This window comes from Idiotropiscis lumnitzeri, chromosome 18, assembly GCF_059441095.1.
Source record: "Idiotropiscis lumnitzeri isolate Australia: NSW breed Sydney's pygmy pipehorse chromosome 18, RoL_Ilum_1.0, whole genome shotgun sequence".
NCBI classification, from domain to species: domain Eukaryota; kingdom Metazoa; phylum Chordata; class Actinopteri; order Syngnathiformes; family Syngnathidae; genus Idiotropiscis; species Idiotropiscis lumnitzeri.
Window position 1 is genome coordinate 4,768,070 of NC_142408.1, and position 18,433 is coordinate 4,786,502.

The following is an 18,433-nucleotide window of genomic DNA, read 5'->3' on the forward strand; positions in this document are numbered from 1 at the left end:
ATGTCACACGCCTCCCCTCAACTTTTTTTTTTTTTTTGCTCCAAAAGCCACCGCGGGGATGTCAGCTCACGATTAAGAGTCATCTGAATCCAAGGCCCTAAAAAAGACCATTAGCGTGTCATCCCCCTCCTACCGGGTTGGCAGCTGCCACGTCACGTATGCCCGGGAAACAAAATGGATGTGCTCCTTCATACGAATTCCTGGAAAAGTACTAAAATTAGGGATGGTTTATCAAAATGAAAACACTTAATGTCCAAAAATGACGACACGTTTTCCCTGAAGTGCCTCATTTGAGTAGAACAAGTGGATCCGTCCCTACAGGACCAGATGTGCTCAGATTATAATGACTTGCACGTTGGCCTGCAGAGGTCGTGGGTTCCATTCCGACTCCGCCCTTCCTGTGTGGAGTTTGCATGTTCTCCCCGTGCCTCCCGCATTACAAAAACATGCATGGCCGGTTGATTGGATGCTGGAATGACAGGTGTCAAACTCAAGGCTCGGGGGCCAGCTTTGGCCCGCCACATCATTTTTTGTGACCCGCGAAGGCAAATCATGCACGACTAGTGATGGGTAAATGAAGCTTCAAATCTGCTTCATGAACCAGTTGTAGTACTTCTGGCCTCCAGTAGATGGCAGTCTCTGTTCAACATTGGCCTGAAAGCACACTGACCAGAGGAGTAAAAAAAATACAACAACCGGTTCACGAAGCAAATTTGAAGCTTCAGTTTCCCATCACTATGCACGACTTCATGTTTTTTTGCTAAAAAAAAAAAATTGCAAATTGTCGTGAATTTTAAAAATGTTCACAAAATGCCAGCATTTCTTTCTTTGTTACCAGTCACACTTTTTCACTTTTGGACACACTAAATTGCGCTCAGGCATGAGTGTGAGCGCAGATGGTTGTTTGTCTATGTGTGCACTCTTGATTGGCTGGCAACCAGTTCAGGGTGTAGCCCGCCTACTGGATCGGCTCCAGTTTAAAAAGTACAGCATTCATTTTTTGATCGATAATTCCAGGAACATCTAAGGCACATCAATCCGTGCTAAGATGGCACGCTCTGTTGGTCGAACACGACCTCACATGACAAACCCACTATTAGGATCTCTAATCCACCCCAAATCAATTTTTCAAACAAAAGTAACCATGACTACTCACCGGAGTTCTCAAAGTCTTTGTAGGAGGACGCCCATGACTCGGCCATGCCCAGCATGGTGTTCTCCATGATCTGGATGTCGGTGATGGGACAGTTGCACTGCGGATACTCGTCTGCACACTGGCAAATGCACTGGTTGTTGCGACACAGGTACTCTCCTTCGCCGTTACACATAATGTAGCTCAGAGCCGACTGGACGAACTTCTCCTGCAGGTACTCCGGGAAAATGACCTGAAGACCTGAGAAACATCAACATATGTCCGTTAAAGCCTAATATGGTGGTGATTCCAGATTCAAATTTGTCGTCAGTGTTCCAGATGGCGATTTACGGGGGGAAATAAACGGCAGAGCGTCCTGGCAGGGTTGTTTTGTGTGAGGGGGTACTCGTTTATTTGTGTAAGGGATGTGCTTCAAAGCCTTCCAGTGTTCAACATGAGCTGTCACGTTTTGTGCCGGCTCACTCGCAGCATGACAGCCTTCCGTTGCGAGTGATGCCTCCCGTCGAGTGTACTGTCGGCTTATTTAGCACACAATCGTTGCGACCCAAATACGCAATTTTCAGATGGTGTGTGTATGTGTCACACAATTAGCCAACTAAAGACTGACCACTTGCATGTGGTAAAATTGCAGTGAGGATTTCTTGTTTGACTAACAGGATTCTTAGATTTTGAAACTTCAGGCGAATGCAGAAGTACGTATCGGAGATTTCAACCTCAATTTTTAAAATTTTCATGTATTGTATCAGTAGTGTTTATGGTATGGATACACAGAAGCTCACACTGATGTTGCAAAGTGTCATTATGGCTTATAGCAGGGGTGTCAAACTCATTTTTGCGGACGGGCCATATTGTCGTTATTTTAAAAGGGGAGGATTGGCGACAAATAAATGGCAATATCTCATATCTGTTAAATATGGGAAGAAAATGTGCGAGAAACAGGACGTTGACATGATTTGCCCTTTGCGGGCCACATAAAGTGAGGTCGCGGGCCAGATCTGGCCCCCGGGCCTTGAGTTTGACACCTGTGGCTTATAAATATGATATATATAGACGAATAAAAATATTACCGTATTTTCCGGATGATAAGCCGCTGCTTTTTTTATCGATTTTGCTAATACAACGGTGCGGCTTTCCTGTGGATTTTTCTTTCACCACTAGGGGCGCTCTATACTTGAAAAAATACGCTGAATAAATCTTGATTTTTTTTTTTATCTTGGGTCTGTTCTGTTTTAATTAGCAAAGTTGCTGCCGTCGTTCTGTACATGCAGTAAACAACTCATTTTTTTCAACCTAGAAAATTGCGGCTTATATACGGGTGCGTCTTATAGTTCGGAAAATGCGGTGCATTACATCATATTATGCTTAACGGGATTTTTTTTTGTTTTGTTTTTGGTGAGCCACACCTTCTTCGCTTGTATTGTGATCTATTTGTCTTCCAAAAGTGATATACGGCGGCATTATCGTTATCTACTGAAACATATAGACGAACTAATATACTATTACAGTACTGTAATAAAGTACAGCTGAACTTTATTCCCTCTCATACTGTGGAGGTGCTGATCCATGAAGTGTCATTCTCGTTTGGTATATAAACTAAAGGTGAACAAATGGAAGCAGAAGTGCATTCCGACCCATCTTCCTGTCTCTCAACGTATCATTTCTGGACTCTGGGCCAATTGATATCTCTCAGGAGATCTCATAGAAATGAAGGTTCGGCCGCAGTAAAGCCTTTTTCTTCAATCCGGGGCCTGGAAAATAAATCCTCAGCTCTTCAAGCCAGTGGACTGGAAAAGAACTAAATCGTTTTTTTTCTTTTTTTTTTTTTCGTGCCCTTTTTGTGCGGAAAGTAATATATATATATATATATATTTTTTTTTTTTTTTTTAATCGGTTTTACTTGAGCACAAACGTTGCCTCAGCAGAAAATATGCATGCACGGAAACACAACATAACATCATGCTGAATGATGAATGTTTTTCTCCATTTTCCAGTCGCGTGTTATTTTCACCCAAAGGTGAGAAAATTGATCAATTTATGCGGAATCAATGAAATGTACCTGAAATGAAAGAGGGAAGCAAGGGCATTATTATACATTGCACACATGAATAACTTGCTGAAATACTGTCCAAAGGTGTCTCTGTGGTGTGCACACTTCAATTAAAGCTGCTTATTTTCACTCGCTAAAAAAAAATTGCTAATGGAAAAACTCTGGCACTGAAAAGTTAATTAAGATGCTTATATATGACAATATTAGCATACACTGCATAGTTTTGTATGCTGAATTGAACAATTAAAATTCTGAAAAACTGCTCAAGGACACCCAAAAAAATTAAATGGGGGATACGATATGTGGCTAACGTACACATATGCAATAAATCATTATTAATCAATCGCTTTTAGGGGGAAAAAACGTATTGCGATTTTTCTGACAGCGACTGCGATTTTTATTTTATTTGCGATTTTCTTTCAAATGTACAGTGACATTTATAAACTTGACAAAAAAAAGCCTTTAAACCAGGGGTGGGCAAAACTTTTGATATGTGGGCCACAATGGGTTTGAAAATTTGACAGAAGGGCCGGACCGGGAGCAGATGGATGGAGTGTTTTGGTAACATCACCTCATCGGACAAAAAAAAAAAAAGAATACATTTAGTATTTTGAGAAAAGATGCTTTCATTTTAAATGAAAATGAACAAAAGCAATACAACAAAAGATGTGTCTTAGACTGTGCCCCCTTGTGGTAATACATCAGAATTACAGGGTGAATAAAACATTAACATGGTTTGTGTATTTAATTTTTTCAAGTTCGGCGGGCCGGATTAAAACATTTAAAGGGCCGCATGTGGCCCCCGTGCCGTAGATTGCCCCTGCCTGCTTTAAACTAATAAATCACTAAATGCGATTACTGTAGTAACGCAGAGACACTTTTTGACAAAATGTAAAAAAAAAAATAAAAAAAAAAATCATGTTACAGCAGGATATGATCGGATGAGAATTACAGCAATAACAGGATGTTATGGAAATAATAATTATGAACTTTATGTAAGAAATGTTTTCATTTGGATTTTGGCTACCTATCGCGACTCGGTAACACTTTACAGTGTTACTGGTGAGAACGGCCATGATATAAGAACAGAGCCAAAATCCGAAGGGCTTGCTTCAAGTTACATTTTCTGACAATAGCAGCTCACAAAAGCTTTACTTGCTTGTTTAATTTCACACTTGATGGCTGGGAAGGATCTCCCGGGAGCCAACTTTTGTATACTCCTAATTAAAAAGTACCGTGAAACATTTCTGATTCTGAATTAAGGTTTGATGATGACGAGCATTTAATGCTATTTTAATTATTTCCTACCAAAAAAAAAACATGTTGATAAAATAGGAACACGTCTTGGTCGAATCCCGGAATGAGATTCTATTGTAATCTAGTTTGTTCTTGATACAGTAAAAGCCGCTTCCCTCAACCGCACAGTGATCGTTGCCGGTCAGTCGGACGAGTGGGAGGCGGGTTTGCGGAAGGGGCAAAGTGGATGGATGGCTCACGGTGTGACCGCACAAGACTCGGGTTGCACGGGCCTTTTTTTTTTCTCTCTCTCTCATCAGGCCTGTCTGTGGCCCCCAGATCCAATATTCATTTAGCTTGACGTATTCCTGGACTTGAAACTTTAATGTGATTTGTGGGACAATCCAGATGGCAAGTTCACGGATCAACGCCGCTCACTAGCGGAGGCGGGTGCCAGCGGGGCCCGTTGCACAATAACAGAGAGTGCCTCCAATTCGCCTTCCTCCGAGCATACTTCGCAAGCGGCGAGCCTCGCGTCAACATCCGTCACTTCAACTGCTGTCCACTCCTTTTTCTGTTCGCCGACTTTGTCTCTCTCCTCTTTGCACCTCTGTCCGACTTCATTACGCTCACTTTTGCTCCCGTCTCGCACCTTGGGTTCACTCCATCACTCACTCCTGTTTCTTCACCTCTCGCACTCTCCCCAAGTACACTCAATCACGGTGCATCGACTCACTTACTGGAAATGTGATGTCTTGTCCTCGTGTCCCCCTGCTACGAGAATCCCTCAGCAGCCCTTGTTGCTGCAGCATGACACATGGCCAGACCTTCGCTAAGCCGTACACATTTGTCATCACTATCACCTTTATTGTCATTGCAGCGGGAAAGGAAAAAAAAATACCCCCCCCCCCTCAAAAAAAAAAAGACTAATATTCTTATGTATCTCCAGAAACAATGCCCGCACTCTCACACATGAACGGTGAACATTTATTTTATTTTATTTATTTTTTTATTTTCTTCATTTCTTTATTTAATTTTATTAATTAATTAATTAATTAATTAATTAATTTATTTATTTTATTACTTTATTTTAATTATTTATTTTATTTATTTATTTTTTCCAAAACCATGGCATTGTGCCCTACTACGAGCATGACAGTCGAGAGTTATTTGTATGCCATTTAGTAGTAGTAGTGGTCGTCTTTAGTCGTGTGCGTGCATGCGTGTGATGCATTTGTGCATGCGCGTACATGTATGTAAATCCCCCCCCTACTTTGTAAATTTAAAAGTCTATCATATTTTCTCTCTTTTGTGACACTCATTGTCGTGATCAATCACAAGTTGTTTGTAACGGTCACATTACCAACGTTTAAGTGTCATATAATGTCAACGTTTGCCGATCATTTCCAGGCTTTGCATTTAAAAGTGGGTGTTGATTGCTCGCTCGTCACTTTGCCAATTTTAATTTCTATTATTTCCACTAGGAAAATTTTGACCTTGGAGGCACTACAGTAAAAAACATTGAAGTCAATGAAGAGGCTTAATTTTATCCATGGAATGATGACAATGGCCATGAACTCCACGGCGACTTTGCCTTTCTATTATGTCCCCTTATGGCGTGCACTATTTTTAAATGCTGATAGATGGGGGTGAGAGAGGCGGGAGAAAGGGGACGGGGGGGGGCAGCTCTTGTAACTGCAAAGCAGTTGCCTACTTATTGTAATGCCACGCTTCGCCTCATAAGTCAGCGTTTCATTACAGATTAATTGACCATTGTGTGGCCCCGCAATTTTGCAAAATAATCATTACTTAATCCACTGGCGCAATAAAGTGCATTTATTTGAATGGGAAGGTGAGGTGGGAGGTGGGAGGGGGGAGGGGGGGGGTGAGAGGGCCATTAAATGAAGATTGGAGGTTATCGTTATCAAACCTAAAGACCTCTGATGTGGATTAGTGCTTCTTGTATTTTTCTAGGTTGGAGAACGGGCACTGTGGTCTGCCAGGGAAGGCTTTAACCAGAGGGGGCATACCATCGGGAAGATTTGCTGTGTCGGCCCATTTTGCACACATCTGTGCAGCCAAAGCTGCTATTTATCCACTTTTCATTTCTATTCCGTAAGACTCGCTATTGGAGCTTGGAAAAGCACTTTTGGAGAACTTTCACATTCTCAGCACTTAGCATGCAAATGGCGCGCAGGTATGCGGAGTAGATTATGGAAGATTTTCAGAAATGTTCTCAGCGAGCATCTTGTATTGTCAAACGGGAACATCATCGACCCCGTCATGATCTTAACCTAGGAGAGCAAGAAAAGCGCCGGACAGCTTTGCAACTATTTCTCCCTTTCATTTGTAGCACGAACATTTGAAGTGGACGTACTTTGAGCGGATGGTAATGAGCTGTGTCGGGGAAATGATTATACAGATAAGACCAAAAAATTTATTTGCACTTAAAAGAGCAAGCAATAGTGGAAAATTTATTTCTGACTATTATTTATTTGGTTCAAAGCATTTTTTAAGCCAGCCCATGTTCTTGTCTTGCTCGTTAATTTTATATAAATATATATTTGATAAATATTATATATATATATATATTTGATAAATATTATACATATATATATATGATAAATATTATATATATATATATATATATATATATATATATATATATATATATATATATATAAAATCAAGATTTATTTAGCCTATTTTCTGAAGTATAGAGCGCCCCTAGTGGTGAAAGGAAAATCCACAGAAAAGCCGCACCGTTGTATTAGCCTTCCGATAATTGACTGATTACCAGGCAAAGTTGGTGACATTTATACGACGACGTTATTCCTGTCTGGTGACTTGTACATGGCAGCACCGTAAAAACGGGCTAATTTCAGCAAGACAGTAGTTGTGTTCGGGAGCTCTATAATTCTTCATCCTGGTGCTATTTTTAGGGAAGCACGTCATATGTGAGGCACACACCTGGGAACTGATTTAAATTGTAGACAGGGCAATGCAGAACATGTTGAGGGAGCATTGCAGTATCCAAGTGGAAAATCCAATTTTCAACCAAACTGAAGACGCAAACATCACCATGTGGTGTGTGGAACAACAATGCGTGGTCGCCATACAATGTGCACAAACTAGTGTTTACCCCTGCCCACCTTTTGCGCACACACACACACACACAAGCAAACACTCGCCAACATAGTTGGAAGTTGGGCGAAATTGCTTGTTAAAGCAATTGTGAGATGGACGAGGGCAGGCCTGTCTGAGGTGCTAGATGAGCTCTCGGCGCAGCTGACACACGACTCGCACAAGCGCGCAGTAAACGTGAAATAGTGAGGCCGCCTCTCGCCCTCATTCGACGTGCACCATCTCAGCTGGCGATAGGAGTCGGTGTCATTTTTCTCGAAAGGAACGCAACAACATTGGGGCGCCATAAAAGGCGTATTAAAGCCGCATTACAGTGATAAAGTCATCGTGTTATGCTTTGCCCACAAAAAAAATGAATTGGCGATTTAACAAAATTGGAAAAAAATACACAGTAAAAAAATGGCATCATCAGGATAAGGAATTTTTGAGCTCACAAAAGTAATGGCATAAATTATGGGAGCTGCAAGTATTGGAATTTTGGCAGTAAAGTGTTCTTCAACATCCTCCAGCTTCCTCCCAAATATAAAAAAAAAAAAGCAGAGTAGGCAGTGGCAGTTTCTGGTACGTGAAATGCGTTATTTAATGCTCATTGAATTTTCAAGACATTTTAAGGCATCATGAAAAATTTGGGCAATTGCAAGAATAAATTTGTAGTTTAACAAGAATAAAATGATAAATTTACAAAAATAATCAAACCGCATTTTGATGAGAATAAAGCAGCAATATTACAGAATAAAAAGAAAAAAAAGAAAAACGGTAGTAGCTTTTACATTAAATTGGTAGTATTACAAGAAAAATATTGTACAGGACTCAAATTGTATATTTTAAAATAATTTTCCACACAATTTTCCAAATTTGTAAATAAAATGATAAATCTGTATTATAAAATTAGAGAGCAAAACAAGACTCAGCACACACAAACCGTCCCTCGTCAGAAATCACCCGCCTTATAAGGACCCTCGAGAACGGGGGCTGGCTTGTCCAATGACAAGCTTTGACGTTTCTGTCGCGCCTCTTTAAAGATACGACTGCTCTCAAAGTGTCAAGATTACGCTGGCAGATCAAAACACTTCCGTCGGCCGCAGACATTTATTGGAGGAACTCAACATCCGACGCGTTCCAGCGCACAAATCATTTTGCACGCTGAGACGCGCTCACAGCTGTTGCTAAATCATCGGATGTGATGTACAAATGACAGTTAATAAAGAAGTAGATTTGCTCATTTAGACATTCTGGCAGGCTTGATGATGACAGGACAAAAAAAGAATTGGGGAAAATGTCATCCGTTATGTCCATTTAAATTAAAACTACTTCTATTATGATATCAAAGTTGTCTTGAATGGTCATTTAGTTCCTTTAGTTTTTGGTGGTCAGCTAAAAAAAAAAAATTAAAAAAATAAGGAAAAAGTACAATTTGGTGCACAGTCTTGTGGATTTTTCTAATGAAAAAAAATTATTATTTTTTAAACAGATTTCAATGGGATAAAAAAAAAAAACAACAACTTTGTCTTGAGTTCAATTGGTGTCAAAATGTCTTCCGCTTCCCTTTCAACTGGCACTGCAATGATAATTTGCTGTGGCGCGTTAATGTGCTCTTTGTTTATTCCTCCCGACTCCAACTTGGCACTTGAGAAGCATTTTCAATATTAGCTGGAGTGGAATTGAAATTTCTCCAGAGACCGAAAGGTGAAATGATTCGCGCGATTCTCAAATGGAATTTCCATGTAGTTACGCAGTCAGGATTTTAATTGTTTACAAATCATCTGCTGTGTTGCTCAGAAAGAAATGACATTTATCATTTTTAACGGCTATGGAAAGTGCGGAGTACGTTGCTATACGGTGTTTGTGATATTTTAGCTAACGATACGACCGAGATGCAGCAATTCGCAGATGCAGGAATTTTTTGGTTCAGTTAGTTTGCAAATATATTAACCCCCCTCATACTACCATCATTTATGACACCACGGCTGCAGAAATAATGAACAGAAAGACACTTACGCACTATTGAGCGAGTGTTGGACGACCTAGCTACTCTTGAAAAGTCCGACTTGAAAATGGCCTTGCAAGTGTATCTGCAATTAAATTTCCTCCTTCGGACATTGTGGTTTAAAAAAAGCAAGAATATTTTTCAGATCTTCGAACGGTCGCCAGTTATGACTTCCGGGTGTGTTGATTCCGCATAGCGCTGCCCCCTCGCGAGTGAGTAGCCAATCACAAGCCACGTTCATCACCTTCAACGTAAGGCCCGCGAGAAGGCTCGTGATCTGATTGGCTATCGCAACGGCCTATCAACGGAAAAATCTCCCGTGAGACACACAACAGATGCCCAAACGATTGTATCTCAAGGCCTCGGACGAATAGTGTGTGACTGGTATCATGAAATCTGCCTGGCAACACGAGCTTGCTGAATTCTTATTGGATAAAAACTCGAACCTAAAAATTCAACACTAGGATATATATGACATCAATGCGAAGAATATGATCAGGATTTCTCGATTATGTTAGGCTAGCAGAGAAGGACTTGAAGGCCTTGACCCCCCCCCCGCCACTGTCTTTTAGGGGCTCTCGAGGACTGGACTGATTAAGAGTCTTCAATTGATGTGGGAGAAAAACCCAAGCAAATTCAATCCCCGGACCTCTCGACTGTGAACCAGATCGGCTAGCCACTAGGTCACCATGCTGCTCTGGGGTAAAAAAAAAAAAAAAAGTGTGCCAACAAAATCAAAGGGGCATTAGAAAGGTAAAAAGCCATTAGCCGTGAAGAACCTAATCACCGTCAATAAAGCCGTCATAAATTACAAGCAAAACAAAAGCAGCGTAGTTTGTCTTGCCTGACACACGCTTTCTCTCAGCCGTCTCTTCTCCGCGTTTTCTCAAGAGTCTATCTCGGAAGAGCCATGAGCCTATCGCGCAAGATTTATGAATATGTTCCAATAGCCTGAGCCAACAGTTTTCAAAGTGGTGAAGTGAAAATAAATTAAAGTGGCCCTGTAGGCTAGTCGTGAGCGGCGTGATGAATTAGATACTCATCGCGCTGTCGCTCCATCGCCGTCCCTCCTTTTTTTTTTTTTTTCCGTCAGGAAGAATGCTGCAAACATTACAGCAAACACAAACATCCAAATTAATTCCTTTTCCAGCGGACGTGTTGAGAAATTGAGTTGTAGGCTTACTCCGTGTCAACAGCATCCTTTGCAGAAACTAATTAGCCAATTGTTTTCTCTTCTTGGAATTGTTCATTCCATGAAACCAATTGCACGGGATTGCGTTATTCCGTCCACAAATGAGCACGTCCGGGAAAATCTTGAGCGGCACTGAAGCGTCTCGTGAAGTGCTCCGTGAAACCGAACCAGCGTTTCAATTTCCTTTATTAAAAACACGCGACCCTTTGCAAGCACAACTGATAAAAAAAAAAAAAAAAACGGATCATATTCAAGATGGATGGCTTCACACGGTTTTCGGCTTTAAACACGGGGAAAATCCCGCGTCAGTACCTGATGAAATCTTCACTGACTGACCCGCAGGTCAGCCTTCGATTGGATGTGGTCAATCAAGGCAACGTTTCCATTCGGGCTGGCACGGTCATAAATCTCCTCCTGGCTCGCTCTTGCCCACTGCAGGCTTTGTGTCATTTGGTGTGTAACCGCTACCTCACTCGCGTATCACAGAGTGATGTAACCTATTCCTGGTGCAAGGTCACGTCTTCTTTTATTTGGTTGGGATTTTAGAAAGGCACTTGTGAAATGTGTTTGTCACACTGGAAATCGAACTTTGATAAGGAGTTCGATTGATGACAACTTTGTGGCAGGGTTTCCATCGGATGTGACTGTGGTTAGTTTAAAAAAAAAAAAGAAAAAAGACTATTTTTTTGCAAACGTGACACAATTTAATGAGTTTTTGGAAAAATTGTGATTATTTCAATAATTTCCCCCTGAAAAAATTGTCCTTATATAAATGTCCTAATTTTAATTATTTTTTTTAATAAAATGCAATTTCTCCTGATGAGATTTGTGAGGTTTAAAAAAAAAAAAATTGAGGCATTTTTGCCACATTTGTTAAAATGAAAGTATAAACCTTCCAGAAGTAATTAAACGATCTGGGAAAAAAATACACAGGCCACATTTTTTTACATTAATTTTGATTTTTAAGAAACCTGAGGAAAAACAACCAGAGACCTTCGATGTGACCGATGGGGTGTGAATAATTTTCCGTGCACTCGCTCCCACAAAATTGTTTAAAAAGACATCTTCCTACAGGCTTTTCCATGTTTATATGCATCTACAGTATGGATGTATTCCCACAAAATTGCAATTTAAACAAATAACTTTCTTATCTTAATTTTTAAAATTTATTATTTTTTTTTAATTCACTAAACATTTTTTTACAACAGCCCACTGGAATTTGGGTGCTTCTAACCATTCCTTTTTTTCATAAAAGCCAAAATGCAAACCTTGTTTTTTTTAATAAATATTTTGACAAGTGTCAAATACTTAACAAATATCTCCAAAGAAAATTAACACAATTTCCTTTTGCGTTCAAGAAAAAAAAAAAAAAATTAAATAGATCACTTACGTGTAAAATGAAAGAAGTCTTTTTTTTTTTTATGTTGAGTGATCACAGCCACGGAAAAGTGATAATTCATTCTTGTGACCTATAGCGAAGCAGCGATAAGTTCTCAAAATAGTTTCCGCATAATAACATGCTCTAATGACCGCCTGCGTTGTCGTTACTGAATGTCGAACAAGCCCGAATATGAAAGAAACTTTTTTTAACGGCCACATTAAGTTGACACCAATAAAAGTCTCGGGCTTGATTGATCAAAGCCGCATGAAATGTAGTGTGTGGAAAAAAAAAAAAAAAGACACACTTGCAGCGCCATCCTTAATTTGGATGATTTATCTGAGAAAAAAAAAAAAAAAGGGAAACACAAGCTGTTGGTTTAATATGCCAGCTATTTTAAATCTGCAGAGGGAAGTACGAGGACAGTGTTTCGGCTTTGATAGGCGGCTCCGTTTATGTTGAAGTCCAAGAGCATATTTTCATCTATATCTAAGTGAAAGCAGGAGGCACATCCAGGGAGTGTCATATCCGCATTGTGTTATCAGTGGCTCGCAGCCTAGCCTGCTCACAAAAGACCACAGGGACCACCGGGGTGGGAGGAAAAACACATTTTCCTTTTGAATATTCCAACGCTTTGTATACGATGTTCGTCTGAAACGACTAAAAAGTCATTTTCTTCACCGTGTTTGATTTGCATCTTAAATCTGACCTTGTATGCAGCGTGAATGTTAGGTGATGGCGTTGGCATTGTACGTATTATCTGACTTGCCGTCGTGCCGTTCGGCAAACAAATGTCAGGTTTGATGGTGAATATGTATTTGAAAAGCATTTTAGGAGTTGTCATCGCTGTTCTTTAAATGAGACTAAAACTAAAACGTTCCATAAATGAATGCAATCCTTTGTTAAGGTTTCAAGATTTCATTCTGATGGCCTAACCTTTCTCCCCCATTCAAAGCACGGACCATCCTTTCACACTGTTTATTTGACGCAAATGTTTTTCTGTCCGATGAAATAACCAACATTATGTACATGAGAAGTACGGGTTTCGTGGGGCTTTCATATCCTCATCCTGAAAACATAATATAGCGGTCCGCAAAATGAAAATGTCACTTACGAGCCTCCATTTCTAATAGCACAGGGTCAGGCTAACCTTTATGTTCGCATTTCAATTCAGACAATTTGTCTGTTGTGTGTTTTCAGAAGTGTTTTGTCCAGTCCACATGCTGCTTGCTAAAATGATTCAATAACGAAAAAAAAAAATCAAAAATATGTTCATAATCATCCGAATCACGCATTAACACAAAACTGTTCTGCCCTCCACCTCTGTGCATAAGTTGGGGGGGGGGGTCAATGGGCTCACTTAAGGGGCACCCCCAATGCTATTAATGAAGACGTGAAAGTCTTGTTTTTGGTTTGTCTCCCACGTTCCACCATCCAAGTTCATCGTGTGAGGCGATGACTTGAAGATGGCTAACCTTTTAGGGGCTACCACTGATGCTCTGAGTGTAACGTCTGGACTCCAAAACAATTATTTTTATGTTGCGACGTGCGCAAAATAATGACTACCTGTGCCCGAAAATGAATGGAATTTATGGGTCACATGAATGTTACTACAGTAAATACCCTACTATTCGAGAGGGATAAGGAATACACCCTATAGATAGCTAGCTAGCTACAGATAGCTAGCTAGCCAGAGATAGCGGGCTAGTTAGAGATAGCTAGCTAGCCAGAGATAGACAGCTAGCTAGCTAGTGATAGCTAGCTAGCTAGAGATAGCTAGCTAGCCAGAGATAGCTAGCTAGCTAGCTAGTGATAGCTAGCTGGCTAGAGATAGCTAGCTAGCTAAAGATAGCTTGCTAGCCAGCGATAGCTAGCTAGCCAGAGATAGAGAGAGAGATATAGAGATAGAGAGACACATTGAGAGAGAGGGAGGGAGGGAGAAGAAGTGTTGCCGTCGGCTGTGTGAGAGCCAATTAATTAATTTATTTATTTTGAGCAGAAGGATGAAGTGCAATTAATACAGCCATCTCTAAAAGTGCAATCCGTGTCCTAGCTCAACTCTGAATTTGCCTCATGATAGCAACGAGTTGCGCAGGTATATTTACGGACGTATGGATGACAAGTGATGAGTTTGTGATTGGGTAAATACATATGAGCTTGTGATTGGCTTAAGTGGATCAAGAGGCCCATGGTGCTTGCCGGTTTTGCAACGATACTTTCAATGCCGTAAAGTTTTAGTTGTCTGGTTTTCCAAGGTTAAGAATTAAACCTTGAAACGAAGCCGTCAGTCCGCCGGTAGACGTGGCTTTATTCTCGTCTAAATGACGCTTGGCGGCTTTTCTGTTTGAGCTCAAATGCTACGGAAAATGGACGGATGTATTATTTTTTCGATTTCCATATTAGGACTGAAATTGGAGATGCCTTGAAAGACATTGCGAGGCGGTAGTGGTGCTTAGAGCAGCCCAGTGTCAATAGTTTTTCCTTTGGTTACTTTCCTTTCCTTTATGTTGTCAAAAAAAAAAAAAAAAAATGATGCCTTTGAGAGCTTTTCTCGGGGAGGAGCATTAACTATAAAGACCAGCAACTCATTTTTCCTCAAAGAAAGGTAAAAAAAAAGATGCAGTGGAACCGCTTTAGGGGGTTCAAAAGTTAGTCCAGATGGCCAAAGCTTCCACTTGGATTTTTTTTTCTTCCCAGCCAAAGTAATAAAGCATCTGTCACTTTTAGTTAGATTAATCAACTTCTATTCCAAATTGTACTTCGAGCGCTGTCCAAGTGGAGGCTTGTAACCTTTCCTTTCAAAGTGTTCATTATGCACATGCACACTTTTGGTATTTTTGTCAAAGCCCTTCTGACATACTTGGTGGCAATGCGAAGATCAAGTCTGACAATTTCTTCCACGGAGTGGCCTCATGCATGCTGGATATGAATCAGTCATAAGTCGTGTCGTAACATTGTTTTTTTTTTTTTCCCACAGCCTATAAAATTAAAGGAAAATTACTGGACCATTGTCTTCATGTGTCGCTTAAATTGGGTTTCAAATGAAAAAAAATGTCAAAAGATGACCCGAAATACAAAGGGACTGTTCATCTCGACGTCATGACCTTTTTTATACTCAAAGCTGTCCAATACAAGGTTGGGAGGCTCAACAGGAAATAAGTGCTTAATGCATTTAACAAAATAAAAACTACCAAAAAAATTCCTATAATAGTAGCAAAAATGTCCTTGGTCCATAACTAAAATATTTTATGAATTTTCACAGAGGAATTTTGCTATGATCGCAAAATTCCGAACGAACTGGCGAGGCTGCCCGGCTCACCATGGCTGGCCATCGGGGCCGGGAGGCGGCGCAGGCGACGCAGAGAGAGGAAGCAGAAGCGAGGCTGCAGGTCCGGTGTCTTGCAACGGCTGCGACGGCAGCCCCATAGGCAACCACTACCGAGTCTGCACCTCACCAACGCCAGATCCGTGGTCCACAAAATCGACGACCTGGGATTACAAATCCTGGGAAACCGCTATGTGCGCGATAGCAGTGTGATCGTCGTCACGGAAACCTGGCTGCACGCAGACGTCCCCGACGCTAGCATCCAGCTGGCCGGGCGCTCGCTACATCGCGCGGATCGGACGAGGGACACCGGTAAGAGGAGGGGCGGGGGGCTCTGTGTTTACGTGCATGAGAACTGGTGCGGCGATAGCACGATCGTCGAGAAGCACTCTTCCCCCGACATCGAGTTCATGTCCGTTAAATGCCGGCCTTATTTTCTCCCGAGGGAGCTAACGGTAGTGATTGTCACAGCTGTTTACATCCCTCCCGACGCTAGCGCTAGCACGGCGCTCTCGCTACTCGCGTGCGTCATCAATAAACATCAGCGGGCCCACCCTGATGGCGTTCACGTAGTAGCGGGAGACTTTAATAAGGCCAATTTAAAGACTGTACTCCCAGAGTTTCACCAGCATGTCAAGTGCCCAACGAGGGGAGACAACACTCTCGACCATGTGTACTCGAACATCAAGCACGCATACAGAGCCCTCCCACTCGCCCCTCTCGGCCAGTCAGACCACCTGTCCTTGCAGCTCGCACCTGCGTACACCCCTCTCAGGCGCAGATTCAGGCCTACCACAAAGACTGTGAAAACCTGGCGTGACGACGCCATGAGTGAATTACAGGACTGCTTTCATGACACAAACTGGGACCTCTTTGATCATCAGGACCTTGATGTCTACACGCATTGTGTACTGGACTACATCAAGTTCTGCATGGAAACTGTGTCCCAACATAAGACTATACGGACCTTTCCAAATGCGAAGCCCTGGATGTCCAGCAGGGTTCGCTCTCTCCTCAAGGCCCGTGACGCTGCCTTCAGGTCAGGCGACAAAGCCCAGTACAGGGTGGCTCGTAATGACCTGAGCAAAGGCATCAAGCTAGCCAAGGCAACCTACAAGGGGAGGCTGGAGGCCCACCTTGCCAGTAACAGGCCACGGGAGGTGTGGCAGGGTCTACGGAGCATCACCAACTTCCGTGGCAGCAGCACGACCTCTGTAGACCCGAGTGCATCGCTGGCAGAGGAGCTTAACTGCTTCTTCGCTCGCTTTGACTCGCCCCAACCGTCACACCCCCGCACTTCAAGCTCCAACTCCCCCCCACTCATCGTAGAGGAACACGATGTGAGGCGCGCGCTCCTGGCGGTCAACCCCAGGAAAGCTACTGGACCCGACGGAATACCAGGCAAGGTCCTCAAAGCATGTGCCCACCAACTGTCACATGTTTTCTGCAGGATCTTCAACCGCTCCCTGGCTCAGGCAGTCATCCCCTCCTGCTTGAAAACTTCCACCATTATTCCTGTCCCCAAAAAGTCACCAGCCGTCCACCTGAATGACTACCGTCCTGTTGCTCTCACACCAGTCATTATGAAGTGCTTCGAGAGGCTGGTTCTCCAGCACATCAGGGACTGCCTTCCTCCCACTCTGGACCCCTACCAGTTTGCATACCGGGCTAACAGATCCACTGAGGACGCCATCGACACTGCTCTGCATGTTGTGCTGGGCCACCTGGAACGACAGCAGAGCTATGCAAGGATGCTCTTTGTGGACTACAGCTCGGCATTCAACACGATCATCCCAGACATCCTCGTCGCCAAACTGGACACTCTCGGCCTCCCTGCCCTCACACGCATCTGGATTAAGGACTTTCTGACCAACAGACCCCAGACTGTGTTGCTCGGCCCCTACACGTCCTCCACCCTCATGCTGAGCACCGGTTCCCCCCAAGGATGCGTGCTGAGCCCTCTCCTGTACGCCCTCTACACCTACGACTGCAGCCCGGCCCACGGCAACAACACCATCGTCAAGTTTGCTGACGACACGACAGTGGTCGGTCTGATCTCGGAAGGTGACGAGACAGCCTACAGAGAGGAGGTAAAGAGACTGACAACTTGGTGCAAGGACAACAGACTGCACCTTAACTCTGCTAAAACAAAGGAGATTGTCGTCGACTTCAGGAGGAACAAGACGCTGCCGCCCCCCCTCTGCATCGAAGGCGTGTGTGTGGAGAGGGTCCACACGTTCAAGTTCCTGGGAGTACAGATCTCCGATGACCTTTCTTGGAGTCACAACACCACAGCAGTGGTAAAGAAGGTCCGCCAACGTCTGCACTTCCTGAGAGTCCTCAGGAAATTCAACCTGGACAGGAAGCTGCTGCTGGCCTTCTACCACTCGTCCATCGAGAGCCTGCTGACGTACTGTGTCTCCACCTGGTACAGCGGCTGCACTGAGGCCGACAGAGTGAGGCTCCAGAGGACAGTCAAAACAGCGCAAAGGATTATTGGCTGCCCTCTCCCCCCACTGACGGACATCTACACCGCCCGGTGCCTCAGAAGGGCTCTCAACATCGTCAATGACAATACCCACCCAAACTCACACCTGTTCGACCTGTTGCCCTCTGGCAGGCGCTACAGATGCATCAAATCAAGGACCAATAGACTGAGAAACAGTTTCTTTCCGAGAGCCATCTCCATACTGAACTCTCACACACACACGAGACCACCCTAACCTCGCAAAACAGCATTGTGATGTGTTTCTATATGCCCTATTCAGTACTGAATTCCATTGCACTGTCTTCTTTATTTATCTAATTTATATATCTATCTGTATTATTGTTGTATTGCACTGGAGAGGGGAGCCCTCTAATCTCGTTGCACACTTGAGTACAATGACAATAAAGGGATTTCTATTCTATTCTATTCTAAAATAGCAATTTCTTTAAAAATGAAAACTAATTCTAAAACTAAATGTTTTTG

The 18,433-nt window shown here is 42.6% G+C and overlaps 1 protein-coding gene across 2 annotated transcripts in view; it reads right to left on the reverse strand.

Annotated features, from left to right (window-relative positions):
• brinp1 (BMP/retinoic acid inducible neural specific 1) overlaps positions 1 to 18,433 on the reverse strand; it is a 113,574-nt gene that overhangs the window by 10,595 nt on the left and 84,546 nt on the right. For both annotated transcript variants that reach the window (XM_088281659.1, XM_088281660.1), the window contains one exon: positions 1,157 to 1,393. In XM_088281659.1, the coding sequence (XP_088137785.1) occupies positions 1,157 to 1,393 (237 nt within the window). The remainder of the gene's footprint in view (positions 1 to 1,156; positions 1,394 to 18,433) is intronic.